The 14,404-nt window shown below is 31.4% G+C and overlaps 1 protein-coding gene across 2 annotated transcripts in view; it reads right to left on the bottom strand.

The window, feature by feature from the left end:
• Nucleotides 1-14,404, bottom strand: part of LOC139487594 (receptor-type guanylate cyclase Gyc76C-like) — a 124,599-nt gene that overhangs the window by 40,025 nt on the left and 70,170 nt on the right. For both annotated transcript variants that reach the window (XM_071272492.1, XM_071272491.1), the window contains exons 3-4: nt 3,765-4,068; nt 1,332-1,478 (exon numbers count right to left, since the gene is read on the bottom strand). In XM_071272492.1, the coding sequence (XP_071128593.1) occupies nt 1,332-1,478; nt 3,765-4,068 (451 nt within the window). The remainder of the gene's footprint in view (nt 1-1,331; nt 1,479-3,764; nt 4,069-14,404) is intronic.

Raw genomic sequence — 14,404 nt, 5'->3', positions numbered from 1 at the left:
AGGGAAAAGATATATCAACCATTAATGTATCAATTATGAAGTTAAGGTTTATCAGGTGTAAACCATTAAGGTATTATTATGTAATTAGTATGGCATAGATCATAGACCAACCCATAAGGTATCAATTATTTAAGTTGTCTTGATTTCTTTGGTTCAGTAGAAAACTATATGTAATAGAAAATATCAAAAAGTTGTAGTCGATGAATTCTATTTCTGATACGTTGCATTTAAGTGATGTAGGGGGTAACATCCGCTATTGCTTACAAAAAAATTGAAGTTATTTATAGCCTGAATGGTATTTTATAAACAGCAGTTTAAACATTCCATGAACATATTTGTAGAGCAACCATAAAGATAAGTGTTTGATTACTAGCATTATAGGAGCATTAATCTGATTATATCAACAAATACTAAGATAAATCTCCATGTGCCACGAACTCTTCATTACGATACTTTTGAAATATTACGCAATAAAAAAAAACATTCTAGGCATATATTCTTGTGTGATACGATCAGGATAGTGATGCAGCAATACATTAATTGTTCGTTGATTTGTAATATTTGTGAAAGAGAGACTCTTTATTGATGAATACTTCTCTTTTTTTGACCCGAAAGTTAAACAATTACATACTAAAAAAAAGCATATGAACAATGTGTACCAGTTTATTGTTACGAGACAGACTTTGTTTATTATTACGAGACAGAATTTATACTGGAGTTTCTTCGGAAGAATGAACAGAAGCTATTATTATCTGTTCTGCTTGTCAATCAATTTTCATTTACTAAAACGACTGTGAATATTTTGATGAAATCTCTGGTAGAATTTGAGTTAGATTATTCAAAGATATACATATACTGAGCTCTGCAGGAACTGCTTTATTGAACAGTTAAGGTTTATTAAGAACTATACTTTACGATGCAGCAACATTAGATCTGCACCAGCATCTAAGATATATTGCAAATTTGATACGATATTTCACGGTTTTCTGTCATGCTTTTCTTAATGGTGGGTTTCTGTTTACAAGAAAGCTAGTGTACCTAATGTTCTCAATTGTAAAAACTGAAGTCATCTGTTGTAGACAATGTATGGACACAATAATTTGATTAATGCTAATATATTCCACTTTTAAATATAGAACAACACTAACAATATAGAAATCATATCATATGGTATATTAGATATAGGAAGATGTGGTGTGAGTGCCAATGAGACAACTCTCCGTCCAAATAACAATTTTAAAAAAGTAAACCATTAAAGGTCAATGTACGGCCTTCAATTTACACTGTTTTTATATTTAAATGTATATAAACTGTGAAAATTGATAACTTACTTTTGAAATATTTAAGCGGAACTGTACTGTCAAATGTATCAAGGTCTACATATATGACGATGTATTCACCAGTATCTAGCAGCCCCCTGTCGTATAAGTTTGTCATTAAATCCACAACAGCATTAATATCTCCAAGTAGCACATATACTGTAACAAATAAATATGTAAAATTTACCATTATGGTAATATATTATAACGCCTAGTGTTGCCATACGAATTATTTTTCATTAGATAACATTACGACCATATTTAAGTTAAAGGAGACTCTTGTTGCAGGACTTCATGAGAGATCGGTTGAAAGAGTTATTTGAAAATATTTTCAAAAGAGAAATTATCATAACAACATATGAACCTCGAATGGCATCGACGATATTTCTTACAGTGTTATCATTGGTACAGTAATCTTTTTTTTTCAAATGAGCTCAGCGGACTTGGTAAACTTGTCGTGTGAACATATCAACAACCTTTTTTTTTTTCTATTCTATTAGTCGGATAAGAAATCTACAGAGCTCATGTTTACTGTATATTAATTTGAACATATCATGCCGGACTCTAAATAAAATTAACTTACTTACTTACTTACTTACTTACTAGAATAAACGATGACGTTTTGGTTTCCTTTCATACCGCAATATATTTATTTTTAAAATGAGCGATGAACTTATTGCATTGTGTATACTTAGATGGTATAAGTATAGATAGAGACCCTCCACAGTTACCAGTTTAGATACATTATAATCCTGTGGTGTATACTTAGATGGTATAAGTATGGATAGAGACCCTCCACAGTTACCAGTTTAGATGGTATAAGTATGGATAGAGACCCTCCACAGTTCAGGTACCAGTTTAGATACATTGTAATCCTGTGGAAATGCTTTTGATGTTATTGATAACTGACCAATATTTGTAAACACGACATGGGTAATTGAAATAAAACCTTTGATTAAAATGAAACATTTGCTGACCTCAAGTCTCAGTTTAATTGGCTAACATTAAGTACAAACATCAAATGAATAAAACCCAATTATTATTGAAGTTCTACATGGTTTTTGTTTTCCCTTGGTTCGTTAGATACGTGTCATATTGCTGAACTGAATATCCCGGTAAGAGTTTTGATGTTGTCTGTCTAATGATCAGGATACTGCTGCGGTAAACAAGATTAATAATTACTCTGTATTCACTAAATGGCTTTCTTCAAGTAAATGACTGTTTTTCTTTGTTTTAGAGGCTAAAAGCACTTAGTTGGTTTATTTTGAGATAATGATAGGTCATTTATCAAACACATATCTAAATGATGGGTTGAAAAATGATTTTCCTTTCACTTATCGTTCTATTATTGCCTGGTGAGGTTTGACTGAATTTTAAATATGACACTACATTGTTATACGCATTAAACTAATGTCATTTTCTATAGACACCAACATAAATAATGAATGGAAGGATCTGGCATGGTCATTTAGATCTAAGATACATGGTCAATACATAAATCATGTTATCTGTAATTCAATACTCCTTCGTTGTGAAAAATGGTGACACTATAATACAATAAATACAGTCAATACAGTCACTGTGGAGATTGCGAAAACGTTTGTTTCACAAGGCGAAAATGTATAAAGTAAACGTTGTATTATCATTGGTGCATGCCTTGCAATATATGTCACTCTGTGTTAATCTCCTTACTCATTGGGCAATAAAAAGCCAGAATTGTATCTGTTTTCTGGGTTTATATCGTAATTGATAATTGTAAATATTGAATGAATCTGGTCTCAATGAACGTATAAAATACACATTAAACAACCCATCAAATCATTCGCATATTAGGTTTAAATGCTTCGTGGACATCAATAGCCAGTAAGCATTTAGACGAAGTGCTGGAAATATTGCAAGAACACATTATGTTTAATAAAAGATGACGATTGCGTTTTGTGATCTTTGGCTGCAAGTCAAGTAATCCAATGTGACGCATTTGCTAATGTGACGCGGCGTGTATATTACATCACAAAAGGAATATTTGACTTGGAACCTTCAAGATATTATTTCATTTTTTATTTACATTGTAATTTTGATAGATTTATTTGAGAAATATACATCCATTTAAAAGATTACATTTCTTTACTGTTCTAACCCTCAACACAGTAGGATTTTAGTAATTCTAGCAGCACGTACAATAGCCAAAAGTCTTTAAAATGATCCACATAAGAGGAACATAGTTCCAACAGTTCTTATTAATCGTATATTTCAAAATAGCAAAAAAGTGCCTTTGATATCATTTTAGGGGAAACATTATGGCAACTAATGGTATCGTTTTCAGCCAGACATGTGGTTTTGGTGTTGTCGTATAAGTCAGTGTTCCGTTAAAGAAGAAGAGATTACAAGACTAATACAATGAATAGGTAATCAACAGATTGTCGTCACTAACTTTAACTATCATACCTCTCGTATCAATAAAAGTCTTCTCAACAATTCCTGGAAATGGATTCCCTGAGGTGAGGGGAAGGTGAGGATCTTTGTAGGACTGTTGACCATTGATAGTGATGTTATAAACCTTAGCCTGCTCCAACAGTTTCTTGGCAATAGTTTGTGGTTTATGTGATAATCCTAAGATAAGGGTAAACCTTTTCCAGTTATAGTTAAGTAACAGTGAAATAATAGAATTAGTAACTTGTGTTGTTGGTGGAAAAGTCCGCACGAAAGTGGGATACTTCAATTTATCGGAAACTTCAAGGTCGGCACATTTCTGAAAGACAAAATAAAAAAATAATTAACGCCATTGCAAATTATGTATTTACACTTTACTGTATAATTAGCTGCTACATTTACTACATAGAATGCATTTATAACGTGTTAAAACAAACTAAGGGAAATATATACTTTATGACGATAGACGTCATGTTAATGTTTATTTCGGTGAGTTATCGCTGTTACTGTTTCTTTTATTTTCTGAAGTATCAAGAAACAATTACAGAAAGTTGTGTTATTAGATATTATAACTTACATTTTCACACTTTACATGATAATTTTCAAGTATTGAATGTAGCCGAGGTATCAACTGCATGTTGTCATATTTCCCTAAACTAATGTGTTAGAAATTACAAACAAAAGTCTCAAGATGTGGCCATGACTCTTTTACAACCGATGAAAGAAAGATCTATTATACAGCATTTCCTTATGTAAACCAGGTGCATATGTCCTTTGTAATACTTTTATTACGAAAATTATAGCAAATTACAGATTGTTTAAATACTTTACTTTACGTTCAATCTGATATTTCTATCAAAGGCCAATCTTAATTAGCTTGGCATTTTCTTACAATAAAAACAGTTCAACGATCATCTGTATCTTATTATTGCGTTGAACGATCGTAATAGTACAAAATGAAAGTCATCTTCGTGTCTAGGCTAAAGCATACACGTGTATAAATAGGATGGAGACTATATAATATTGAATGATGTTTGTAATAGAACAGAACATCTAACCACGCAGTTGATGAAATCAAAAGCCAAGAAATAGTCCCTTAAGGTCTTTCATCGCATAAGTCACGATACACTTTGACAAACATCGAAGAGAAATTTGATTAAACTTTATTTCTTATTTCGCCGTCTTTTAAAAAGAGTATGAATATACATGCATACAATGATATTTCATCCTTTATTTGGGAATAATTCCTCATTTCAGTACTACCAGGACCTATATAATGCGGAAGTTTATAGTTTTTAAAACTAATATTTCGGCAAAAACAATAGTCTGATAACTCCCAGTCATGCGCACTTGCATCACATAGTACATGAAAACGGCAAAAGAGTCTCATCCAGGTTTCAATTACACAAAAAAGAATTAATACACAAAGTACTCTTCTATTAGAAAAAAATTAGAAAGTAAGGTATAACAAATTGATTAATTTGACATAAACATTGTTTATACTACCTACACGTCAGATACACGTACGTGTTACATGCGGCATACATTTCATGGACTACGATTCAGGAAATATAAATGCAGCGTGCACAAGCGTACGGATAGTAAACGGTATACGAATTGTTTTTCATTTATTTCCAGTACACATATTTTGGGTCATTATATCAAAGAATATTATTGTTACATTTATGTATGAAGAATAAAAAAAAATGGTTCCGTTTAAATGAATAATAAAAATATGTTGATTTCTGCATTAAATAAAATTTAATTTCACGCAACAATTGCAATAATCTGAAGAATACCATATATATTTCATTCATGTACATTCAAATTCAACAGAAATATAGAAACATATGGATAAGAAAATAATTCTATTGCGATAATTGGTTTATCGGTAAAAAAAACTAACAGCAATACGATATATTATAATTTATCATGTTTAACCAATAATGCTTTACTGAATTTATCCCAGCAATTCACAATGTTTATGATATTAAGATCAATCTCTTTTTTTCGAAATCCATATTTGTTCATCGTTATCTGGAAAAATAGATTTGTTGATTGATTGTGCTTTGCTTAACTCCCAGTGACACATATTACATGCGAACAACCCCCGATTCGATATTAGATAAAAGTTAAAAAAAAAAAAAAAACTATTATGTCCCAAAGCTACGTTGAAAGATTTGTTTGGTCAATTATTTGATAATACGGAGAATAATGACTAAAAATACGTCAGTGTTTTAAAAATTAAAAGGCTATCCTAAAAGATGAAGCCACATAAACTTAATATATTTATGACTAGCTGTTTTATTTAATATATTACATCATATTAGTATGTCATTAATATTACAATCGATACCAAAGATGGTTCCGTTATTCAGTAGATGAATTCCCATGATTTTACTACAACTCAGTTTTCTTAAATTAAACAATTAAATGTGTTCCCTAGACACGGTATCCAGACTTGCTTTATTTAAATCTTTCAATATTTCACAAAATTGACAGACAAAAGGAATGTAAGTTGACAAGTCTTCGTACAAATATTTGATTTTTTTTTCTAATTTAACTTCAACATTCAATATTTAATCAGACGATTTTAAATCAAATATGTCTGTCATCACTATTAAAAGTGTCAAACGAACGAAAATCTAATTAAATATTCTTCAACAAATCATGCAACGGACAAGTATTTTTGGGAACAACGTACATACAAATGTAGCATATATAATATGTATAAGGACGTATATAGCAGAAAACAATTACTTGCTATAACTAAAACACCACTTATCATCCTTTCTTCCAAATGTGGAAACATGACCATTTATGAAGTTAGAGAAATTGATAGCATATCCCGCCCCCTTTTTTCGATTGTGACCTACCGAATTTATTACCGCGGATTTGCATTAAAATGAGCAGTTCGGCGGGTATCACATGTGGAGCAGGATCTGATTACTGTTCAGAAGCACTTGAGATGGCCCCATTTGTTCCAAGGGGTCTTTAGTTTTTCTATGTTATGTTTTGTGTACTATTGTGTGTTTGTGTGTCTTTTTCGTTTTTATTAATTGCGTTTTCAGTTTATTTTCGACTTATGAGTTTGAATGTCCCCTAGGTATCTGGTGCCTCTTTTTTACAAAACAAAAGCATTGATAGATATCATGATCTTTGCAAGTCTAAACTGACTTATATACAACCTAGACATTTTCAAACAAATTTTAAAACAATTGTTAGCAGTGTTTCAGACAGATTTTCATTTGATTTTAAGAAGTCAATATTGCGTATTGTTCTCATATAAATCCTTCAACAAATTCTTATATTCTAAGGTATTTACTATCCTGAATTTCATCAGTATGGTTTACTTGTTGATAAAAACAGAAAACGTGTGAGCTGATAAACAATAAACGGATTGATCGATTGTTGTTTACTTAACGTCCAGTGGCAAATATTTCATGCATTTTTACGAAGCGTGACAAATGAAAGTGTATCAGTAAGCTTTTGATATTTACCTTTCATTTATAGTTTGCCTTTGAAATGCAGAGGAAAATGTATTATGTATCTTGAAAAAGATTGTCATAATCACATTCGATCATTTTAAAGCTTTGCTCGTAGACGTTTCTGTCAAAATCGAAAACAAAGTTTTAATAAAAATATTATCTATTTTAAATGGTTATAAGTAATGATTGGTATATATTAACGGCTTTATAATTCTTGTGGTGAACAATTAATCCTTTGTTATGATATTTTAGCCTTTGGGTTTTTCGTTTATAAAGAAAAAGTTCATTAACTTTTGAAAATGCCTTTTGTGTTAAATAATAAGTAGCCTTTGCATTTTATAGATATGCAAAGGATCTTAACGTGATCTTCTCTGTGTATAATAAGTTAATAAAGCCAGCTAGCATTTTTTTTTGTGTTTGACACAGATACAGAGTCCTGTCGGTTAATAACCTTGACAATTTTAAGTTATTGGACAATAATAAATTGTAATAATAAATCGATCCTGCAGATTACTTAGGATTGGACATATCAATCACAGAAAGGACCCTTCAATTGTTTGCTCAGATGTTTCTGAGAACAAGTCTTATTACACAATATGGTCTTTGAACAGATTTGTCTTTCGTCATCACTTCTAAATAACGGTCACCTAATTCTAAATCTGAAAGCGATGAATAACAATTAAATTTTAGCAATGTTAGTAATTGTTTTATCCCTACTTTTTAATTATACCCTACTAGATTAACCTTCTGTCTGAATGAAAACAGAAAAGCTATAGAATAGTACACGTGTGCATTTTGTATTGCAACTGTAGATCAAATGACAAAACATACGTCGAGATTAATTTATGAAAATCCAAGAAATGCTGCATAATAATAATGCAATCAGAATATAATACTCTCTGAAACACTGAAAACATAACTCAACACATTTTTTTCATGCATGACCTTATGTTCTTCACAAATCTTGATAGCATTTGTGTAACTTAAAATATATATAGGAAGATGTGGTATGAGTGCCAATGAAATAACTCGAAGTCATAATTTATAAAAGTAAACCATTCAAGGCCAAGGTACGGTCTTCAACATAGAGCCTAGGCTCACACCGAACAGCAAGCTAATAAGGACCCCCAAAAATGCTAGTGCAAACCATTTCTATAGAATTCTACCTCGTTCCCGACAAGTCCAAGAGAATGGATGATTGATCAGAGCTCTAAGCTAGCCACGTGTAATGCGTTCAAACGTGCAGTGACTAACGGATGGACAACACAAATGTTTAGCATCCTTGCTAATCAATGGGACCAAGTTAGAAAAACTAATATGGCTTACTTAGTGGTTAGAAATCAAATTAACGTAAACAAAAACCTTTATTTATATGCATTTTTTTTTTATCCCAACATTAATTTTGAAGTTTGAATTCTAATATCAAATACAAGATGTAATCTCTTTCTAATAAAATTGAGAATGGAAATGGGGAATGTGTCAAAGAGACAACAACCCGACCAAATAAAAAACAACAGCAGAGGGTCACCAACAGGTCTTCAATGTAGCGAGAAATTCCCGCACCCGGAGGCGTCCTTCAGCTGGCCCCTAAACAAATATATACTAGTCCAGTGATAATGAACGCCATACTAATTTCCAAATTGTACACAAGAAACTTAAATTAAAATAATACAAGACTAACAAAGGCCAGAGGCTCCTGACTTGGGACAGGTGCAAAAATGCGGCGGGGTTAAACATGTTTGTGAGATCTCAACCCTCCCCTTATACCTCTAACCAATGTAGAAAAGTAAACGCATAACAATACGCACATTAAAATTCAGTTCAAGAGAAGTCCGAGTCTGATGTCAGAAGATGTAACCAAAGAAAATAAACAAAATGACAATAATACATAAATAACAACAGACTACTAGCAGTTAACTGACATGCCAGCTCCAGACTTCAATTAAACTGACTGAAAGATTATGATTTCATCATATGAACATCAGGCACGATCCTTCCCGTTAGGGGTTTAGTAACATACCATCATAACATATATGAGAAGAACATAACCCGTGTCATGCCAACAACTGTTTTTAGAATAAATGTGTTTAGTTCCGATGCAAAGACCTTATCAGTGACTCAATATTAACGCCAAAATATGCAATCTTTAATGACTTAACAACAGTATCGTAATTATATCCCTTCTTAATAGGTCTATTCAAAGGTTTTGTAAGTTTCTGAGGTGAATACTGACACCTTTGTGCTTTATAAAGAATATTTCCATAAAAAATTGGATGTGAAATACCTGAACGTATTAAAAGTCTGCATGTTGAGCTATATTTACGAATGATGTCTTTATAACGATGATAAAATTTAGTAAATGTTTTGACTAGTTTGTGATATCGAAAACCCTGGTGTAATAATTTTTCAGTAATACATAAATTTCTCTCGTTAAAATCTAAAACATTGTTACATACACGAGCGAATCGTACAAGTTGAGATATATAAACACCGTAAGATGGTGACAAGGGAACGTCACCATCTAAAAACGGATAATTAACGATAGGAAATGAAAAATCATCCCTTTTATCATAAATTTTAGTATTCAGCTTTCTCTTAAAAAAAAAACATATGAAATATGAATCAGGAAACAGAAATAAACTATGTATGCCTTGAGATTAGAAATGTAAATTTGTCAACCTGAGACTAAGGAAAATGATTTGTAAAATGACATTGTTTTGATTGTTTTGATTACAATACCTGTCATGTTTGCTTAACAATTAATCATTTGGGAACACCCATCAATTTTCACACAGTTCAAACGCGAGGCAGTTAGTAAATAATTAATTTAGAGCATGTATATACTGATTCTGGTGGTAATAGCACAATTATTCATTCATATATACGTTAGTGCTCGAAATTCCATGTAGAGATTTTAGTTGAGCGAAAACGTTCCTTTCTATTGAACTTTGTGTTTTGATCCAGATGATTAATTGGAGTCAGTTGATTTTCTTAATATCCTTCATATGTTAATGTCGTTTGATTGTTTTGTTTTGCCTTCTATACAGTCTTCACAAACACTCATTTTAGACGTAGACAAATTATATGTTTTCAAGATGTTTCTTCAACTTTATATAAAAAAAATCATAATGATAAGGGTAAAATTGATCTTCGTTTTGACTTGCATTAAAATTTTATATTCCTCTAACCCGTATCTTTAATTGTCATTCTAATATTCTTAATTTCAGTACATTCAACTGACATCAATATAGTGTCATAATCATCGGTGTTGTCATGTTCACAGGCAAAATGCTGCATGCATAGTTTTGTTTGAAAGCAACTTCAGAAATAAGGCAATTCCTTGGACATAGTATAATGTAGCCAATGAACAGAAAGAAGGTGACAAGGACAGACACAGTTCGCTTCTACTGACAAATAAACAATTGCCCTTAATAACATGTTTCGTATCTTCAGAGATTGCCTTTCTCAGTTCAGTGCGATAAGTTCATGTGACATTATTCCCTAATAAATCTTTGTGGTAAGTAACGATAGCAACACAGTAAAGTTTCTAACGCTTAAACCCACTCTTGACTAAACCCACCAAGGTGTGATATAAATACCGGAATACTGGAAGCGCTAACTGACCAAAAGGCAACTACTGCATCAAAAGACTACTGTGCTTGAAAAAGTTGGAAACTTTGTTTCTTAATAACTTCTTAACTTATAAACACAGAATTTAACTAGAGTAAAGTACAAAATGTAATATTTAACACTTAAACTCCTTCTATTATTCCAGGATAATTGTATACACGCTTTAAACATCAACCCAATGATATAAATTGACCATCACAATCTACTTGGATTTTTTACACGTTTTGTAATGTATTCGTTTCGTTTAGTAGCTTAACAAGCTAATCATATTCATATGTTTTGAAAGAAAAAACAGGACGTAGTTAGATGATGTACTTAAATAAGTTATTTTTGCGCGGAATTTGCCTTTTTCACCTGTTATGAGGCTTTACACCTGTGGTTAATATAACTAATAAGTGTGCAAATGATAATGTATTGACATGCACTAATTTGTTTGTAATATCTAATTATTTTTATGAGCTCTTAATATCCGAGTGAGCGAAACGTGAAAGAAAATGTTACTTTGCTGTAGAGATAAAATAGGAGAAAAGATTTCTTATAAAAGCGATATTATAACTATTACGAGTGTCAAGTGTGCATGCGTTCTGGTTTCTTAGTATACTTTACTTTGTCTTATTTGTGGAGTCTTGTATTTAATACCACTGTAGTTTTTTAGTGTTTTCAATTTAATATGCACTGATAGTTGTTTAAACGTAAACCAGAGCATAAGCCTAACATGTGTTTTTGCAGTAAAAAGTGTTTTATATGTACGTATACATATATATATGTCCTTGTTCACGGCCGACACTCGGCTAACCGAGAGATTAGTCGGTTAATCTATATTGAGTATGCGGCTATATGGGCGATTGGTCTGTTAATCGGGTTGGTTATACGTCTGTTAAGAGTAAAACGCTTAATTTAATGTTAAACTCTATTAAATATACGGATTTTTGGCATGTTATAAGATCCAAATCAAAAAAAGAAAAGTGTCTGACAAAATGATATCTATCATAGAACATTTTACACTTGTAAATACATTTCTTAGTTTGCGCAGTTTTCAGTAAAACTAAAAGGCGTCGCGCAAGTATGTAGTATTTATGCGTATACGCATAGCAATTTGTTGAATAAAAGGCGAGAAAACTAATTTAGATATCATTTAAAGGACAAAAAATAGTAGTTTGGTTCTAAAAAATAAATTGACATTAGTAAATATTTCATAATTGTAAAATAACGTGAATAATACCACGTTTTAGTGAAAATTATGGGAATAAAGTCTGTTAATGGGTTGGACAATTGAAATTGTGTCAGTTAAGAGTTATTTAGCCACGACAATAATTTTGCTAGCTTTATATTTTCCCCTTGAAAAATTTAAAAATGAGATATTCCTGAGTAAACAAAAATGACAGTGCGGTGCCACAGTATCCTAGAAAGAGCATTTTTATTTTGACTTTCTTTGCATTTTATTGAAGGATGTGTCACTTCAATATAGCGTGATATCGATTGGCCTCTGGAATATGCATGATTTTTTTATTGACGTTTTCAATCAGCCTTAGTTTTTGTGTCTGTTCGAAGTAGCACGTTCCCAATTCCGACTGAAATTGTCTTTCTAATACAACACAGGGTACATATAACGTGTTCTCGTTCACATATGAACATGATATTTGTCACTGGACGTTAAACCCTAATTCGTGAGCATCATATCATCCAATTGGTTCTTTTCATCTATTACTTAATCATATGTTGTTTACAAATCACTCTAAAGAAGTAAACGAAAAGGAGCGAATGCAGCTACATTTGGTTATTTTAAGTTTCAATTCATTTTATTCCGTTTAGTTACTTTCTACATAATTGCAGAGGAGAACTACAGTTGTCTATGGTGCCCGTGAAGTCTATTTCGCGTTTTTGCGATTTCGCATTTTCATATTCTATAGGGCGAAAACGCAAAATCGCGAAAAGGCGAAAACGAGAAATCGGTTTCGCGTTTTCGAGTTTTCGACTTCGCAATTTCGCGTTTTCGCCATATAATAATAATAATAATAATAATAATAATATCTTTATTTAGAGAGAGTAACTCATTTGGATTACACCAATTTTCAATAAGGCTCTCTTAATACAATAATAATTACATTACAAATAAACAATGCATCAATAATAATAAATTAAATAAAGATTATGTACAATTTAAAATACAATAAACAATTATGATATGGCATTACAGTAAAAATATGATGGTAATGTTAAAAGTACATAGATTTGTATTTATGTTTAAATTCGGATACTGTATTTGATTTTTTTATTGAATTAGGAAGAGCATTCCACACTTTTGGTCCATTGTACGAGAAACTAGACTTATAAAACTCTGTATTTGGTTTTGGAATAATAAAATTATCTGAGGATGAAAATCTCGTATTATATTTTTGGTTTGCAGAAGCTGATACAATAAGACTGGACATATATTCTGGAGCTAAGCCATGTTTTGCCTTATACATTAGTAATGATTTGTGATAAAGTATTCTTTGTGTGATTGGCACAATGTTACATTCGTGAAATAATTCTCTTGAAGGTTTGGTGTAATCATGTTCGTCTAAAATTATTCTTGCTGCCCTTTTTTGCAGTTTTAGTAAACTATCTAATAGAAAGTTATTACAGTTTCCCCATATTGAACAACAATAATCTAAGTGAGGTAAAACGTAAGCGTTATAGTACATTTGTCTAGCTTTATGATTTAGATATTTCTTTATCCTTTTTAGTAAAGCTAAAGAAGAGTTAACTTTTTTGATTATATAATCGATATGAGAAGACCAAGATAGAGATGCATCAATAAAAACACCTAGAACTTTTTCACATGTACTTTCTATAATTTGTTGTCCATTTAAAGCAAGATTAATGTTTTCATTTGATGTAACGGAAAGCTTTTGTTTAGATCCAATGCATATAGCTTTCGTTTTAGATGCATTTACAGCCATCTTATTGTCATCACACCAGCGAAAAATATCTTGTAAAACTGTATTAAGTTTTTGACTGATGCAACTTTTGTTTTGTCCAATGACTGATATGGTGCTATCATCAGCAAATAAATCGGTGTTATGATTAGGATTAGACAAAGGAAGATCATTAATAAAAATTAAAAACAACACCGGTCCTAATACGGATCCTTGAGGTACACCCGTTTTTTGTTTTTGTACGTCTGAAAATGTATTTGAAATAGATACTTTCTGATATCTGTCAGCCAAATATGATGTAAACCAACGTAATGAAGTATAAGCTAATTTGTATTTGTTTAATTTTTGAATAAGCAGTTCATGATTGAGAAGATCAAAGGCTTTTGCTAGATCTAGAAATACTGCTCCAACAAGATCGCCATCATCAATGGCTTTAAGCCATTTATCTATTAAAGCTGTTAAAGCAGTTTGACAAGAATGGTTTGCACGAAAGCCTGACTGCATTCTATACAATAACTTGTATTTATTAAGATATTTTACTAAGTGTGTTTTCACATGTTTTTCAAGGATTTTAGAAATGAGTGGTAAAATTGCAATTGGTCTATAATTAAAAACA

Source organism: Mytilus edulis, chromosome 9 (assembly GCF_963676685.1).
Source record: "Mytilus edulis chromosome 9, xbMytEdul2.2, whole genome shotgun sequence".
NCBI classification, from domain to species: domain Eukaryota; kingdom Metazoa; phylum Mollusca; class Bivalvia; order Mytilida; family Mytilidae; genus Mytilus; species Mytilus edulis.
Note: the sequence above shows the minus strand (reverse complement) of the source record. Positions and strands in the feature narration are given on the sequence as shown.